Source organism: Gopherus flavomarginatus, unplaced genomic scaffold (genome assembly GCF_025201925.1).
Source record: "Gopherus flavomarginatus isolate rGopFla2 unplaced genomic scaffold, rGopFla2.mat.asm mat_scaffold_39_arrow_ctg1, whole genome shotgun sequence".
In the NCBI taxonomy this organism is placed as follows: Eukaryota; Metazoa; Chordata; order Testudines; family Testudinidae; genus Gopherus; species Gopherus flavomarginatus.
Window position 1 is genome coordinate 2,549,561 of NW_026115076.1, and position 17,671 is coordinate 2,567,231.

General features: G+C 48.4%; 1 protein-coding gene and 1 long non-coding RNA gene across 2 annotated transcripts in view; one reads left to right on the plus strand and one right to left on the minus strand.

Annotated features, from left to right (window-relative positions):
• The window catches only part of LOC127042400 (zinc finger protein 862-like), a 751,328-nt gene extending 744,192 nt beyond the window's left edge, over positions 1-7,136 (plus strand). Inside the window, exons 9-10 of the mRNA XM_050935866.1 lie at positions 4,611-4,693; positions 6,969-7,136. Of these exons, the coding sequence (XP_050791823.1) occupies positions 4,611-4,693; positions 6,969-7,136 (251 nt within the window). The remainder of the gene's footprint in view (positions 1-4,610; positions 4,694-6,968) is intronic.
• The window catches only part of LOC127042403 (uncharacterized), a 1,287,231-nt gene that overhangs the window by 738,382 nt on the left and 531,178 nt on the right, over positions 1-17,671 (minus strand). The window lies entirely within an intron of this gene.

Genomic DNA, 17,671 nt, shown 5'->3' on the forward strand with positions numbered 1-17,671 from the left:
GCCTGGTTCTGTGCCAGGGGCTCTGTCTGTGCTTCCCCCGCTGGTTCCTGGTTTTGTTGCCATGCCCAGTGCACAGAGCTGGGGGAGGGGATCCCTGGCACTAGGTGAGGGCATGCCAGGGAAGCAAAGTGATGGGTCGCACTGTAAAGCATCAGGGGGTCACACTGGGCAGAGGAGGGGGTCCCAGGCAAATGTCAGGGTAGATCGTTCTGGAGGGTGGGGAAGTTCCTAGGCAGGCAGTGAGGGACTGAGTTCCCAGTGGGGGGGGGTCCCTTGAGGGGGTCCCTGGCTGCTGGGGGCTCTTGGTGGGGGGAACCCTTTGGGATTCCCAACCTGGCAATCATGGTGTGGTGGGGGTTCTCTGGCCGGTGGGGCTTTGAGGGGTATCTGGGGTCCCTGGCCAGGGACTCTGGGGGCTGCGTCCCAGGGAATATCTGATGGGATCCTGGCTGGGGGGTGTCTGGGGCCCCTGGCTGGGGGGTCTGGGCTCTGGGTACTAGGGGGTGTCTGGGGGCTGCTGCTAACCATGATCCTTCTCTCTGGTCAACTTGTACCAGAGTCCTGGCTCCTGGTCACCAGGTCACCAAGTCCATTCCCCAGTCACGTGCCCTGTCACTGTGATAACTTTCTGTCCACTTAGCAAACACTGTTAGTGTGAATTCACAGAATTTACTTTTCTCCTCTTTTGAAAACTGCAGGAACTTTCGGTTCCGTTTGGAAAATTTTTGCCCCCAGTCCTTGTCCTAGATCTGCGGGGGTGAGGGAGGTGGGAAGGGAGTCAGCACTGCCACACGATGGTCTTTTCCACAGCGTTCTGAACTCATTCTTTCTGAAATCCGGTGTCATTGAGACCGTTGTTAATCCAGAGTCACTGTATGGAAAGACAAGGAGTGATTCCAGATGGACAGTGGGTCAAATGAGATCAGCCATTCGCCCTGTGAGGAGGGGTCCCATTAGCTGCTCTCCCCAGAGAGCTAAAGGAGGGAAGCTGCTCATACACTCCGTCCCTCTCTGCTCAGGATATTGGGGTTCAGCTTCCTGGGTCAGATGCTGCAGCCTCCATTGTGATCTGGGAGACCAGGCTTGGCAGCTGCTGCTCCCCCAGTGGGGCTCTGTGCTGGGAAGTGACCTTAATTAAAGCTTCTTCTCTGCCCGGCCCAGGGGATGACTTTCTGCAGCTGGTCCTAGCCCCCTAGGGCAGTCCTGGGCCCTGTTACTACTAAATTCTGAGCCAGAGTCTCCAGGTAACTGAAAGACCTCAGGGAATGTCCTAGGGTCTGGCAAGAAAGTGACTCTGCACAAACAACACCACCTCATTTCTCCTCCCATTAGCGGTTGCCAGGAGGAAATCCAGCCATGGGAGAGCAAAGCCCCCAGGAATGGGACTGTCCCAGCCAGAGGGGCAGGGAGAGAGGACAGGGGAAGGAGAGGCTGAAAGGGGCAGTGGGAGAAATGAATGTGGGGGAGAGATTTCCAGCTCTCTAGTCCACCCAGACACATGTATTGCTGCATCCTGGGGCAGAACCACTTTCCAGTGAACAAAACAAGGATCAGACAGAGCAAAAGCCAGTTCCTGACTCCATATTCCCCCTGCTGGGGTGTGGCTGCCGTGGGGTCAGTGTCTGAGGGAATCCCCCACAGTGACTCCTTTGGTTCTGCTCTTATCTAGCCTTGTGTTCAGAGAAGGGGTGAGGGGAGAGAGAAGGGAGGTTAAAAATGTGTCTGTGGACTTAGCCTGGCAGGAGGGGCCAGGTCTAAATTGTAATAAACAGATTGAGCATTTCCCAGCATGACAGAATCTAGGGTGTCTGTCTGCAGGGAAAGGGCCTGGGGGAATTGTGATGTGAAATTAACTAAAACCGGTTCTGAAACGCCCACAACTGCCCTTCTCCCCCAGACAGGCTGCAGAATGTTTTGCTCCAGCTCATCCCAGCCTGGCGTGGGACAGGGAAGAGAAATGGCTGCAGTGGAGTCAGTCCAGGTAGAGATTATCGGGGGGTTGCTGGTGGGTTCCTGCTGGAGGAAAGGGAGAGCAAATACACCAGAGGTGGGAAGGTTTGCAGAGTCTGATTTGGAGGTTGGAGCGGGGCAGGAAATTCACAGCGTGGGGAAAGGAGGAGGCCAGGGTGTGGCAGACCTGCTGGGAGTTATTTACTAAGTGGCCTAGATTCTAGGAACAGACCCAGGAGGTTTGGAGGTGGAAATGCCCTAATTTGTGAAGAGAGAAAATAACCCACCTACATGGAGCTAGTCAAACTGACCAGACTCCTAGTGCTGGAGCCTGACCTCATTAACCATCAGCTGCTGTGAGATATAAAGGGGACACCCATGAGTCAGGCTTATTGGAGCTGCCTCTCCCTTCATATCCCGCTCCTCACAATGAGGAGGGTGTTGGGCATCCTACCAGCGAGCTCTCCCTGGACCCTGCTAGGGGCTCCATCTCCTGTATCAGTCAGTGGCTAGTAGGGGGGTGATGGATATGCTGGGAGAGATAAGGGGCTCTCTCTTCATCCCCTCACCCTGGCATTTGCTGGATACTCTGAGCCAGGTCGAGGTGGGACTCTCCTGACTATGATCCACCCAGAGCTTCCATTTGATTCACTCTTCTCTGCCACAAAGAGTGGGGCAGCAAGTCCTTAGTGTTGGACTCTTACTCTTTCAGGGGCTGGTGACCTTCAAGGAGATGGCTATGTATTTCACCAGGGAAGAGTGGGCTCTGCTGGACCCCACTCAGAGAGCCCTCTACTGGGATGTCATGCAGGAGAACTATGAGACTGTGACCTCGCTGGGTAAGGGTTCCTGTCCCTTCTGTTCTTGGAAGGGGAAATGAAGAGTGAAGGTTCACGCCACCCCCACAATGCCATCTGTACCCTGTCCTGTTTCAGCATCACCCCAATAGGCCAGTGACACACATAATACCAGAGACCCTCCTCTGCTGCAGAACACTTTGGGAACAGAGCACAGGAGCCGTATTGCACAGTGTCAAATATCTCCTGTTTGCTCAAGTGAAACTGGGGGTTAGGTCTGGCATAACTGTCCCATACCCCTAATCATTTTTGTTGCCCTTTTCTGAACCTTTTCCAATTCCAATATATCTATTTTTGAGACGGGGTGACATGTGCATGCAGTATTCAAGATGTGGGTGTATCATGGATTTATTTGCTGTTTTTACAAATATGATCTATGAGATATTCTGTCATATCTATCACTTTCTTAATTATTTCCTACATTGTTCACTTTTTTTCACTGCTGCTGCACATTGAGTGGATGTTTTCAGAGAACTATCCACAGTGACTCCAAGATCACTCTCTTGAGTGGAAACAACTAATTTAGACCCCATCATTTTGTATGTATAGTTGGGATTGTGTTTTCCAATGGGCTGCACTATGTGCTATCCTGTCATCTAGTACTGCTGAGATCCTGGATTCAGTAATATCCCTGCCCTTCCTGTTCCCTTTCTCCACCGAACCCCGCCAGCCCATGCTTCCTGTTCCCAGCTTCCCCAGGATTCTCGCACTGTCTCTGAACCTCTCTGTCAGCAAGAAGCAGTGCCAGGGACACTTGCCCTCTGTCTGGAGTCTTCGATTTCTGGGACATGGATTTACTTTCTCTGTGTTGTAAGAGGCTCTGTCATAATGAGTGTCTGTGATGTTACCCAGAGTACAATCTGGACTGTTAAATAGCTGTACCTCAGTCCTCCAGCATGGGGTGCCTTTTCCACTGTTTTCCCGCGAGAACAGCCCCTCTTGGCCAATTAACACACAGTCTCCAGCATGTAACTCACTCCCAGCTACACAGTATTGAGTGCTGCTAGACAGCCACTCATGAATTACACCTCAGGAGAAAACCAGCAAATTCTCAAGTGCCCAACTTTCCCCCAGAAATGTGCATCTTGCACTGTCCAGCACGCTACTGAACGACCCAAGCTCATATGAAGTCTGTCATTTCATCAGCGGAAAATGACATGCACCAGCTTGTTATCCCAAACAGAGTTTCCAACACACTTCAATCCACACATACTGGTTAGATGAACAATAAACCAAGCTTGTTAACTACCAAAAACTAAAACTAGGCCCAGTCCATGAAAGGGGCACTCCCAGGAGAGACTGTATAAAGGCTGGAACATGAAACACCTTTGTAAACCTGAGACAGCTGCCTTGGGGACAATGACAGGGAGAATCCCCCAAAGTGACTCCTTTGTTTCTGCTCTTCTCTGGCCTCCGATTGTTCCTTCCAACGTGGAGTACTTTGCACTTGTCTCTACTGAATTTGATCCTATTTACTTCAGATCATTTCTCCCGTTTGTCCAGATCATTTTGAATTTTAATCCAATCCTCCAAAGCACTTACAACCCCTCCCAGCTTGGTGTTGTCCGCAAACTTGATACGTGTAAGAGAGAGACTGTTACTGGGAGGGTTTCCCCATGTGTCAGAGGGTTACACCCTGGTGGGAGGGGGCTAGGCCTGTACTGGAATAAGGTCACTCTGTGCTTCACAGTGTGCTAGAACCTAGAATGTGCATTAGCAGGGGAAAAGCTGGGGGGAATCGGCTTGTGGAATGGACAAAAGCCTAGTCTGAATTCTCACACCTTGCCCTTTTCACCCCGGCAGGCCAGAGAATAACATCCATGTTTCGCTGCAGATCATCTCGTCCTCCCAGGGGCAAGGAAATGGCTGCAATGGAGCTGGCTCAGGTAAGAGATTATCAGGGTGGCGGGCTCTGCTTGGAGGTTGAGGAGCAGTAAATGCATAAGAGGGTGGGAATTGCTAGAGGTGGTGGGAAGCAGGAAATATCTCGGGTGGAGAAAGGGAGGGGACAGCATGTGACAAACCTGCTGAGACTTGTGTAGTGTAGGGCATGATGGGTTGTCACCGCCAGGAGGCAGTTTGTGGAGCTTCTGGGAACTGCTGTGTCCTCTAACCCTCACGCTGGGCTGGCCCTTCTCACACTGCTTTGCTGGAGATTTCGCCAGCCTCTCCAGGGCCTGTTATCACCCAACACAACAGCAGCTGGCGCCATGCAGCCAACTAAGCTACCTGAGTGCGTTACCTAAGCCACTCAAGGACAGATAGAAGACAAGAGCCAATTTCCCACTCCCCAACCTTGCACACTTGCTGTAGTATAAATCCAGAATGATACCATCTTATAGTGCACAAGGATCTCTATAATGCAAGCTCATTAATGTAGTTCCCCTTCCCCTCGATATGGGACAGATGTGCACAACAAGCTGAGATTTTCCCCAGACACTTCACTCAAAATACGCTGGTTAAGATAAAGCATCAAACAAGTTTATTAACTGCAGAAAGATAGATTAAGTGATTATAAGTGATAACAAACAGATCAAAGCAGATTATTTAGCAAATAACCAAAACTCAGACTAAGCCTAACATACTAGATGGATAGAATTTGAATTAGCAATTTCTCACCGTGACTGATGGTACAAGCAGTCCCCCAAGTTTCCATACACAAGCTAGAAATCTCTTGATCCTGGGAGCAGCACTTCCCCCACATCCGTTTTTGTTTCTCAGGTGTTTCCAGAAGTTCTCTTGTGTGGAGAATGAGGCCAAGAGATGATGTCACACCCCACCTTATGTAGCTTTTCCATATGGTGGGAACCTTTTGTTCCAAACTCAGTTCCTAGTCCAGTTTGTGGAAAAATACAGCTACTAAAATGGAGTTTAGTGTCATGTGGTCTGGTCACAGGCCCTGCTGAGTCATAGTAGCCATGACTCATAGGCTGGCTGAAACATTCACAGGAAGGCTAAGCTCTTCCACAGTCCATTGTCTTTGTTGAGACATCAGCACTGTCTGGCTTCTTCATTGTTGTACCTGAAAGGCTCATTGTGGGTGTTACCCAGAGTAAGCACATTTGAAATACAGATACAGAGTCAATAGCCATAACTTCAGATACGAACATGATATGTGCACACAAATAGGATAATCATATTCAGCAAATCAGAACTTTTCCAGTGACACCACACATGATGCATCTTCTACAAAATAGATCATAATTATGTTCTAATCATATTATAATCATACCACTATGATGAATATGGGGGTATAGTGTCAGATAGGTCCTAATTTCAAGGCACAGGAGTTGGGAATGGAACTTCCCCTCTTTGTGGAACAGGAAATAACCCTCCAGCCAGGGCTGGGACAACTTCCCAGACTCTCAGCGATGGAGCCTGAATCTACTGACATTTCATTAATTACCACCAACCCCAATCTTTGTGGCAACTGTAAACTTTATCAGTGATGATTTTGTACTCTCTTCTAAGTCATGGATAAGAATGTTAAATAGCACAGGGCCAAGAACCAATCCCTGCAGGAACCTGCTAGAAAGAAATCCACTCGATCATGGTTCCCCATTTACTATCAGAGTTTTTAATCTATTTAATGTATGCCGTGGTTTTTTTTGTATCATTCTAGTTTTTTTTAGTAAAAATATTGTGCTAATCAAGTCATGTCCCTTACGGAAATTTAGGTATATTACATCAATACTATTAGCTGCAACCAAACTTTTGATCTCATCCAATAAGGATATCCCGTTAGTTTGATAGGCTCTATTTTCTCTAAACCTTTGTTAATGGGCACTACAATTCTGACCTTCTAACTTCTATTCTTTATGATTGACTTCCCCTTTCTTCCATATATTTTATTTGGAGAGTGCTTGGATTCCTACCAGGGAGCCACTATCAGGGTCCAGAGACAGCCCCATCTCCTATATTAAGCTCTGGCTAGTAGCTATGTGATAAATGTGAAGACCCTGCTTCTGTCTGTCAGATGGGAGACACAAAGGTTCTCTCTTTCTACCCTCTGATGCCTCCTGGCTGCTGTAAGCAAGGTGGGGTGGGACTCTGTTAACATGTGCCTCCCGGAGCTTCCATTTCCCTGGTGCTGCTGTTCCGTGAATAGTGGGGTTGTGAGTGGGTCAGCAGGTACTGAGTATTGGACTCCTGCTCTTTCAGGGGCCGATGACCTTCGAGGAGGTGGCTGTGTATTTCTCCAGGGAAGAGGGGACTCTGCTGGACCCCACTCAGAGAGCCCTCTACAGAGATGTCATGCAGGGGAACTATGAGACGATGGTCTTGCTGGGTAAGGATTCCTGTCCCTTCTGTTCTTGGAAGGGGAAATGAAGAGTGAAGGTACATGCCACCCCCACAATTCCATCTGTACCCTGTCCTGTTTCAGCATCACCCCAATAGGCTAGTAACATACATACTACCAGAGACCCTCCTCTGCTGCAGAACACTTTGGGAACAGAGCACAGGAGCAGCATCACACAATGTCAAATATCTCCTCTTTACTCAAGTAAAACTGGGGTTCGGTCCAGCATAATGAACAGAAGCTTCCTACCCCCAGCCTTCTCTCAAACCCTGAGCCTTCTCTACCCAAACCAGAATGTGCTTGGGGTGTAACAAGGAGGCAGCTGGAGTCAGAGCTGCCAGTCCAGGGTTACTTATCATACAGACACTCAGTGCGTCCTTGAACGCTGGCTGGGAGTATCCAGACAGGGGAGCTCCAGCAGCAGAACACTGAATCTCACCCAGGATTACAGATGACACAACTCCTCGCCGATCTGGATTGCACCCCAGCATGTGAAAATGGCCTAGGTTGGTAGTGACATTTCTTGAGACATGGAGAGTCTTGCTCCCATATCACCAGGTGTAATAAAAATAACAGGAAAGGCCAAATATGGAAAACTGATTGTTCAGCTTGCTTTTGACCTGCATCATATTTTGCAATATATTCCAAATAAGGAAATTAACGTGCAACGTATGTGTCATTGTTTGTGGTTTTAAGCTGTAAAAGGCTTGTGTGATTTTTAGCTCAGGAACAGTATTCCAATAGCTGTCGCCCCCTGCGTGCTTGTAACCAAGAAAAGAGCCTCAGGCTGAGCTGATTCAAATATTAATCCTGTGGTCGTTTTCCACAACAGCCTCAATAGGTCCCTGTGATGGAATGTAAGGCTACATCTAGACTACCCACCGTATCGGCGGGTTAAAATCGATTGCTCGGGGATCGATATATGGCGTCTCATCTAGACGCCATATATCGATTCCCGAGCGCGCTTATATCGATTCCGGAACAACACCAACCCCAACGGAGTTGCTGATTTGACAGGGGGAGCCGCGGACATCGATTCCGCGCGGTGAGGATGGGTGAGTAATCCGATCTTAGATATTCGACTTCAGTTACGTTATTCACGTAGCTGAATTTGCGTATCTAAGATCGATTTCCCCCCGTTGTGTAGACCAGCCCTTAATGTCTTCACACCTTCCCCCTGCAGGAGAATGGCCGTTTGACCAGCTGTTTGCCTTGCTGTCTCTGAGGAACTGGTCTGTGGGTGTTCCCCAGAACTGTAACTTTTTCAGTAATATCATACTGTAAAATCTCACAATTTTACATACAGTGTTACTACACATTTTAACAGGAGGATAATATTCAGTAGGTTATGAGTTTTCTAATGATACCTCACAAGCCATACTGGGTACAAAATTGATCGTAATTTTCTAGAAGAGTGAACACAGGGGTACAGATTGACACAGTGTCTGTGTGTGTGTTCCCAGCAGATATGTGGGTACTTCAATCCCTCATAAGCACAATGTTTGGCATCTTCAAGGACCTGGGGAACTGGTCCTGGGAATTCACTAGTTTAGCAAGTGTGAGACTGCATGAAATTGTGAGACACTTTGGTATTAATAATAAAATAATATAATCTGATAAAATTGCAATGAATCATGCTAGGTATGCCATGTAAAGTGTCAGTGAAAATGTTATGATTTGCCAAGTATGATAATTTTGTTTCTATATTTCTATCACCTTTGTATTGTGAGTTACAGATATGTAAGGTATATCTGTATTTCCAGACTTGTGCAGTTTTTCTGGGTGACACCCCCAGACATATTGGCATCAACATTGCCTAGCATGTTTGATGGCCCATTGAGGGTCATCAGCTGTACAATGAACCTATGGACCAAGGGGATACACCTATTGAGTCAGCAAGACATGCCGGGGTTTGCCTGTGTAATGAAACCTCCAAAGCTTTTCCATGCCATGTGCTGTGAAGCTTGTGTTTGGGACACAGGAAGTACAAGCCACATGGCAAAAGGAATATAAAGCGCAACTGCATCATCTCCATCTTGTCTTCAATCCCCCTTCCTACCTCTGGAGCAACTTCTCTACAAACTGAACCCTGGAACAAAGGACTGAATGACCCATCCAAGCTGTGGATGCGTTCCAGACAGACTTTCAAGCCAGCAACTCACCAATACTGCTAAGAACGTGATATATCCATTTTGGAATGTATCTGACTGCTTTTCCATTTAAATTCTTTCTGTCTTTCTTTCTTTTAAACCTTTAGTTTAGATGCTAAAGAATTGTCTGGAAGGATGGAATTTAACTTCATTCTTTCATTTGTTCTTTCTTCTAAACATTTAGTTTAATTGCTAAAGGATTGGCTGGCAGCATGGTATTTTGGATGAGATCCAAACCTGGGTAATGTGGCTAACCTTCTACCCACCCACTTCCTGGATCCAATTAGGATCACTCTCCTGCTGCCCTCTGGCCATGCTGTATCACAGTGAGCAGAGTTTTTAAAAAACCTCTCACTGTACGGGACCTAGTTGCTGATTAGAAGTCAGAGAACTGTCATGCAATAAAGGGGGCCGTGTGATTTCTTTTTTCAGAGTCTCGTTAACCAGTGTGTGGGATCAGAAGCACAGTTTGTGACTGGTCAGTGAGTTTAACTTCAGTGTTAACCACCAGTATGGGGAGCATCTGCTCTCCCTTTTTCAGCCTGCTCTGACCTTGGCATTTTCAGTGAGGACTGCCCCAGGCACACTAGGTCACACTAAGCACTGAAGATAAATTAACAGAATGTTTTTGATGATCAAGTTGTATGAAATCAACTGAACTCCTTTGTTTTCTTTCATCTGAGCGGAGTTTCTGGTTTTCTAATGTGATATGATCTCCCAGCTGGAACAAGGGGAAGAGCCATGGGTCCCAGAGCTCCAGGGTTCAGAGGAAAGAGAGATCCTGAGATCTCCCCGCACAGATGAGGAAACATTAAACCAACTCAGAATCTGTAAGTGCCTGAAGGAAACATCTAGGATGCCCTACAAAGCTCTTGGGAAGTCTCTCAGTTCATTATTGTCCATAGCAGGGGTCGCATCCGCAGGGTAAATATAGCTCAAGGCTTCCTATAGATGCTAGCAGACACCGGGCAGTAGCTTTCTCCCTTCCCCCTGTGAAGTTGGATGGGATGTGAAGGCTGAATTGATCCCCTCCTCTCTCCTGTTGGGGGGAGCTGAGTTCCTGATTTTTATTTGTCCTCTCTCCAGCACTTGTTTTGGTTTGGCCTTCCCCTTTCCATCCCTGTTTGAGGTTTCTGTCTCTATCACAGCAGGTGATGCAATGACGTGTGAGGTTCAGCGCAGACCAGAAAAAGAGCAGGGAAACCAGCCAGGGGAGAAAATGGATAAATTTATTTCCTGTCAGGGAACTCAGAAGGGCCTTAAGGAAACCAGAATACAGCAGGAAATCTGCAGGGAAAAGCAAAAAAAATACATGTGCTGAGTGTGGGAAAAACTTCACTTACAGATCAGGCCTTTCTCAACATCAGAGAATCCACACAGGGGAGAGGCCCTGTGAATGCAATGAGTGCGGGAAAGCTTTCAGTCGCAGCTCGCACCTTATTGGGCATCAGAGAATCCACACAGGGAAGAGATCCTATCATAGATTATAAGGGTTGGAAAGGACCTCAAGAGATCATCTAGTCCAACCCCCTGCTCAAAGCAGGACCAATTCCCAAATGGTTCCCTCAAGGATTGAGCTTACAACCCTGGGTTTAGTAGGCCAATGCTCAAACCACTGAGCTATCCTCTCCCTCCTGAATGCACTGAGTGCGGGAAAACTTTCAGTCGCAGCTCACACCTTATTCGGCATCAGAGAATCCACACGCAGGAGGGGTCCTATGAATGCAGTGAGTGCGGGAAAACCTTCAATCGCAGCTCTCACCTTATTCAGCATCAGAGAATCCACACGAGCAAGAAGCCCCGCGAATGCCGTCAGCAGGCCTGCACAACTCGTAAAGTGGTGATGTAGAGAAATCTCTGTATTAACTATCTCTATAAATCTTTATAACGTTGCATTGTGTTATTTTGTATTAAGTATCTTTATCTTTATGACATTGCATCCGGCATGATGTTATTTTGTAATTCATATGACTTGGCATTGTGCCTCTCTATTTTCATACAACTTTGTATTAGATCCCTATATAGAGAATTGGTAGAAAACTTTGTATCAAATGTTATAGCCCCTAAGGATAGTATAGTTAAAGTAAAAGAAAACATGTGCCTTTTTGCTAGAAGTAGAATAAGATCTTCCCCCGCACTCTGTAATCAATTGCTCTATTGACTGAATGAGGTGTGAATGAGTGAGGCAAGGAAGACACCCACCTCCAGACAGCTACAACAGTTGAAGAGGGAATGGGAGCCAGAGCAAAGGACAATACAACTTGTCAAGTGGGCCCAATAAAGAAGAGCAGACATATTGATGGCCTCAGGGATTAGAAGCAAGCACCTTCTTTAGAAAACACCCTCTTTGAGCAGCATTGGGACAACACCCAGAGAAAAGCAGCACAAAGACCAACGGACGCAGACCCAGATTTTGAATCTGGTCTAGATTTGCATAAGAGGGAAGCTGCTATAAATGCGAGGTGTCTTGCAGAAGGACCCCGGATCTCGTCTTGTCACCATCGGACCATCGATTTGCATCGGTAGAAGCCCGGCTCCACCCCTCCCCCATCTAACTCACCTGGCCAGTGCAGTTAAGGGGACCAACTAGTTGGTAACAACAGCAAGACGGAGTGTGTTTATGTCTGTGTGTGCGCGTGAATGCATGACTGTGATATATATCTCATGTGCATATCATAGAGTATTAATTGATACCTGTATTACTAATAAATGTGGCATTTTGCCTTAATCCCCCTGAAAAGTTCCTGTACAGTACTTTGAGTAAAACAGCGAGGGCCACAATACTCCAAAGAAAACAGCTGAGGACCGAAACCCTCCGGCTTAGTTGGCTGCATGGCGCCACCTGCTGTTGTGTTGGGTGATAACAGGCCCTGGAGAGGCTGGCGAAATCTCCAGCAAAGCAGTGTGAGAAGGGCCAGCCCAGCGTGAGGGTTAGAGGACACAGCAGTTCCCAGAAGCTCCACAAACTGCCTCCTGGCGGTGACAACCCATCACGCCCTACACTACACAAGTCTCAGCAGGTTTGTCACATGCTGTCCCCTCCCTTTCTCCACCCGAGATATTTCCTGCTTCCCACCACCTCTAGCAATTCCCACCCTCTTATGCATTTACTGCTCCTCAACCTCCAAGCAGAGCCCGCCACCCTGATAATCTCTTACCTGAGCCAGCTCCATTGCAGCCATTTCCTTGCCCCTGGGAGGACGAGATGATCTGCAGCGAAACATGGATGTTATTCTCTGGCCTGCCGGGGTGAAAAGGGCAAGGTGTGAGAATTCAGACTAGGCTTTTGTCCATTCCACAAGCCGATTCCCCCCAGCTTTTCCCCTGCTAATGTACAAACTCCGGGGGGGAGGGACATTATTAGTCCTCTCTAAGCTTACTAACTGACCCAATTTTGGGTAACACAAGCAACATTGTTTGATCTGTTATTGTACCAAAGGGGGAGATGGTTGTCTATAAAGGAGGGTGAAGACTAAATGCCTCTGATGAGAATGGGATTTGAACCCATGCAGGCAGAGCATAATGGGGTAGCAGTCCATCACCTTAACCACTCGGTCACCTCATCTGAGCTGTCAAAAAACGGACAGGAGGAGAAATCTAAGGCCGGCAGAGATAGGGACACTAAGGAGTTTTTAAATACTAAGCGAAAGCAGGGTCTGAATGAGCTCCCCTCTCTCACCTAGTGAGGAGCTGGGGAAAGACTTCAGGAACAGAACATGTTTGCATAGACACACCTACTCTGCCTAGCTATGCAGCATGATGGGGCCGCTTCCCCAAAATGACCAGTTTGGGATGGTCTTGGGTTACAAATGACTTTAGGATTGAGTGGAATGAAATGTTATTCTCCTTCCTGTATGAGTGAAGGGCAGCAGAACATACCTAGTCTGTCCTGATGGAGGGGTAGGTGAGTGAGGAATAGCTTTTATTGGACTGCAGAGAAGTGATTGAGGACGTTACCCTAAACCAGTGGTCCCCAAACATTTCACATTGTGCCCTCTTAGCCATGGCTGTGGCCCCTCGGAAGCCACGGTCAAGAACCGGGGCTGGGAGGAGTGGGGCTGTTGCTTGCTGGGGTGAGGGGTGCGGACAGGGGTAAAGGGGTCGACGCCGGGCTGGGAGCCAGAGTCTCAGGCTGAGGGTGGGGTTGGGGAAGAGCTGTGGCAGAGTGGTGCTCCCTCCCTGCCCTCTATGTGGGCTGGCTCAGGTCCTGAGGTGCCCCCATGAATGTTCCTCTGTGTCCCCCTAGGAGTCGCACCCCACATTATGGGGACCACTGAACCCTACTCGCTAAGCCGGGGCTAGTGATGCTAAACCCCCGGGAAAGGGAGAACAAGTGTGGGGGCCCCAGCACCAGAACCATGCCCCTACCTTCTGTCTGTGGCTCTACTCCCTTCCACCCATGGCCCCATCCACTGTCACTTCTGTTCCACCCCTTCCCCCACCAGCCCCACCCTATCACTCCTTTACGCCTGCCCCGCTGTGGCCCTGAGACCAGAGAAGCTCTGTGCCCCTGCTGCAGCCCCCGGGCTGTAGCAGGGAGTGGGAGCTCCTCCAGCCCTGGGGCTGACATAGGGGAGACTTTTCCAGGGGGACCTAACTTGGCCAGGGCCCCTGATCATGGGCCCCACTGTCCCCTTGGCAGTGCAAGGTTTGGGGAGGCTGAGCCTCCTTGTCATAAACAGATAGCTAAGGGTTAATGTTCTTTTACCTATAAAGGGGTAACACCAGTAACCTAAAACACCTGACCAGAGGACCAATCAGGAAACAAGACTTTTTCAAATCTGGGTGGAGGGAAGTTTGTGTGTGAGTTCTTTGTTCTTTGTCTTGTGTCTGTGGCGTCTCGGCTATGAGAGTGATTTTTCTATCTTCTGCCTTTCTAATCTTCTGTTTCCAAGTTGTAAGTACAAAGATAATAAGACAATAAGTTTATATTGGTTTTTTTTTTGTATTTACATGTGTGTAGTTGCTGGAATGTTTAAATTGTATTCTTTTTGGATAAGGCTGTTTATTCATTTTTTTCTTTTAAGCAAATAACCCTGTATTTGTCACCTTAATACAGAGAGACCATTTTTATGTCCTTTTCTTTCTTTTTATATAAAGCTTTCTTTTTAAGACCTGTTGGATTTTTTCTTTAGTGGGGACTCCAGGGAATTGAGTCTGCAGCTCACCAGGGAATTGGTGGGAGGAAGAAGTCAGGGGGAAAATCTCGTTGTGTTAGATTTACTAGCCTGACTTTGCATACCCTCTGGGTAAGGGGGAAGAGAGATTAGCTATCTTGGTACTTCTATTTCCAGGACTGGAAACAGGGAGGGGGGAGTCCCTCTGTTTAGATTCACGGAGCTTGCTTCTGTATATCTCTCCAGGAACCCAGGGAGGGAACACCTGGAGGGGAGGAGGGGGAAGGGAAATGGTTTATTCCCCTTTGTTGTGAGACTCAAGGCATCTGAGTCTGGGGGTCCCCCGGGGAAGGTTTTGGGGAGACCACAGCGAGCCAGGCACTGTATAAATCCCTGGCTGGTGGCAGCTTTACCAGGTCCAAGCTGGTAACTAAGCTTGGAGGTTTTCATGCTATCACCCATATTTTGGACGCTAAGGTCCAAATCTGGGAAAAAATGTTATGACGCCCCTCCCCCCTGAGCCTCCATTACGAGCCGCCCAGGCTACCACTGCTCAGTGTGTGGCCAGTCTCTGTGTTTTCTGCTGCTCGTTCTGGGGAGCCTGGCCGGCCTTAGGGGTGGTGCCCCCCGATAGCCGCCCAGGGCTCCAGGGGTCAAAGGGCACCGTGTGGCAGTGCAAAGGTGCTCACTGCTCTCCCCTGCCCCAATGCTCCTCCATGGGTCCATAGAGGTTTGAGGGGAGTAAGGAGCAACCCTATGTGCTCCATGCGTCCTGGTCACTTTTCCCACTTGGGCTGTGCTGTGAGGGGAGCATCAGAAGCTGCTGCTCTCTGCCCTCCCGCTATGCAGCCCGGCTGAGGAAAGTGACCTGGATGCAGGGAGCTCGGATGATCTCACTTCTTGCCCCCACATCCCACAGCCCCTAGGGGTGCCCAGATGAGCAGCGTTCCAGGGAGGAGTGGGGGGCAGCAATGCCAGCTGCTCCATGCACACAGGTCAGTCTCCCCATGTGGGTGCAGGAGGGGGTGCAAGGGTTTCTGTGATGCCTATTCTATCAATATCGTCACTCAATACCAGGCACTCAAATTCACCAGTCTTAGTACTTAGACGTTTAGCGTTTGTATTTAAGCACTTCTAAAATGTGTCCCATTTTAGCTGTCTGCTATTACATGATGTAATTGAGGGAGACTCTTTCATTTCACTGTTTCTCATCAGAACCTACCTGTACATTATCATCTTCCATCCTCTCCACCTTACTAGGCTATAGAGAATCCCTGTGAATAGTTCCTCTCCTAACGGATGTCTCTGTCTGAACCCTGTGCTCCTCAGCGCCTGTCGGCTTTCCCCAGCTCTGAGGCTGTGTCTACACCGCGCACCTTACCACGGTGCAGCTGTGCCACTCTAACCATGCCATTGTAAGGTGCGCTGTGTGGCCGTCCTTATCGCTGAGAGAGAGCTTCCCCGGCAACAAAGCCAAACTACCTCCAATGAGGGGCAGGAGCTTTGTCACCGGGAGCACAGCTCCACCTATGATGCGCTGTTCACACTGCCGCTTTTCATGGCTCAAATTTTGGCATTCAGGGAGTGTTTTTTCTCACCGCAGAGAGACAAAATTTTTAGCAACAAAAGCTGAAATTAAAAAAAACTCCTCTGCAACCTATTTAATTTTACCTTTATACAACCTTTATATTGCCTCCAGTTCTGGTATCCTCATTTGAAAAAGATGTTGTGAAATTGGAGCTAGGGCAGCAAAGAGCCACCAAATGTTCTGAGGGCTGGAGAAAAATGCCTTCCAGTGAGCTATTGAAAGAGCTCAACCTGTTTAGCTTATCAAAAGAAGATTGAAAGGTGATTTCATTGAAATGTTGAAGGGAGAGAAAAGATTGGGTATTTACGGGCTCTTGAATGGAGCAGAGAAAGGCATAACAAGACCCAATGGCTGGAAAGTGAAAAGAGACAAATTCATATTACAACTGAGGCACAATAGTCAACAGCGAGGATGATTCACCACAGGAGCAAGCTACCAAGGAAAGTGGTGGATTCACCATCTCCTGATGTCATTTAATGAAGACTAGATGCCTTTCTGGAATGTGTTTGCCCCCAAAGTAGCTGTTATGTCATACAGGAGGCCTGTGATATGCAGGTTAGATGCTCTAATGGTGTCTTCTGACCATGAAGTCGACTAATTTCTGAAAAACTGAGTGTAGCATTGGGAGCAGCGTCTGATGTTTTCCTGTCTAGCCGGCTTGCTGCCTTGAATGAACACTCCTTGAGTGGGGTGATCCACAGGGAGTAGCTCAAACCTCCAACGTGCCTGGCCAGGGGCAGGACATTAGCCCAGCAAGGGAGGGGTGTGGCAGTGACATCACAAAGGCCTTTTGCAGGACCTCAGACTATTGGTCAAAGGTGGTGGGGAGGTGGTGACCTCACAGAGAGATGCTGACATCAGCCAGGCAGGACAGGGGCGAGGGGCCAGGGAAACCTCAGAGACCTCTGTGGCTTTGCTTCAGCACGTTTCCTTCTCCAGGTCTCTCTTTGAGGACTGAGAGATTATTTGGGGTCATGGACGTGAGCGCCAGGAGGAACCTCTTCCGAGTTTCCTCCTTCCCTTGTAGTGATTTTACTAGAAAACAGCCGTCCCTGTTTAGAAGGTAAGAGCCTCCTGGAGGTTTGAAACCTGTTCAGTCTGATCTATCTGGTGACAAGTGAATTCTAGGCATGGAAAACACGAGCTTAAGGAGGCAGAATTTTATTGCGCACCTGGGATTTTGTCCCTTAGAATCGCTGGGGACATTAGGGTTTGTCCTTTTTGTTTCACCTCTTCCTCCATCCCTCCCTCCTCTTCTTCTCTTGCTTCTTTTGTCCTTTCTCCTGTTCCCTTCCCAACAACAGGACGGAGGTGTGTGTGTGTGTGTTGCAGGGAAGTCCTCTGCAGCTCCCACCATGGAAGGTCCACCCAAAAATGTGGGACTGAAATAGTGCTCGGGCAGTGATCCCCACCGGTGACCTGGGCCATCCTTTGGGCTCTCTGGTGAGAACCCTCAGCCTCCCATCCTCCGTCTCTACCCTGATTGGTTGAGCAGGGGGATATTGACAGGGAGGAGACTCAGGTCCTTGTTGTTCTCTTTTAAGATCAAGTAAATAAGTCAGAACCAGTTCTGTCTTTGATTAATTTTGCTGCTTCTCTGCATTAATTGTCTCTGAGCAGTTGATGATTCCCTCTAACATTGCAGTTCTCCTCAAATACTTGCTGGATAATTACTGTCACTGTTGTTGGTCTGGAGCTCATCTGAGAGC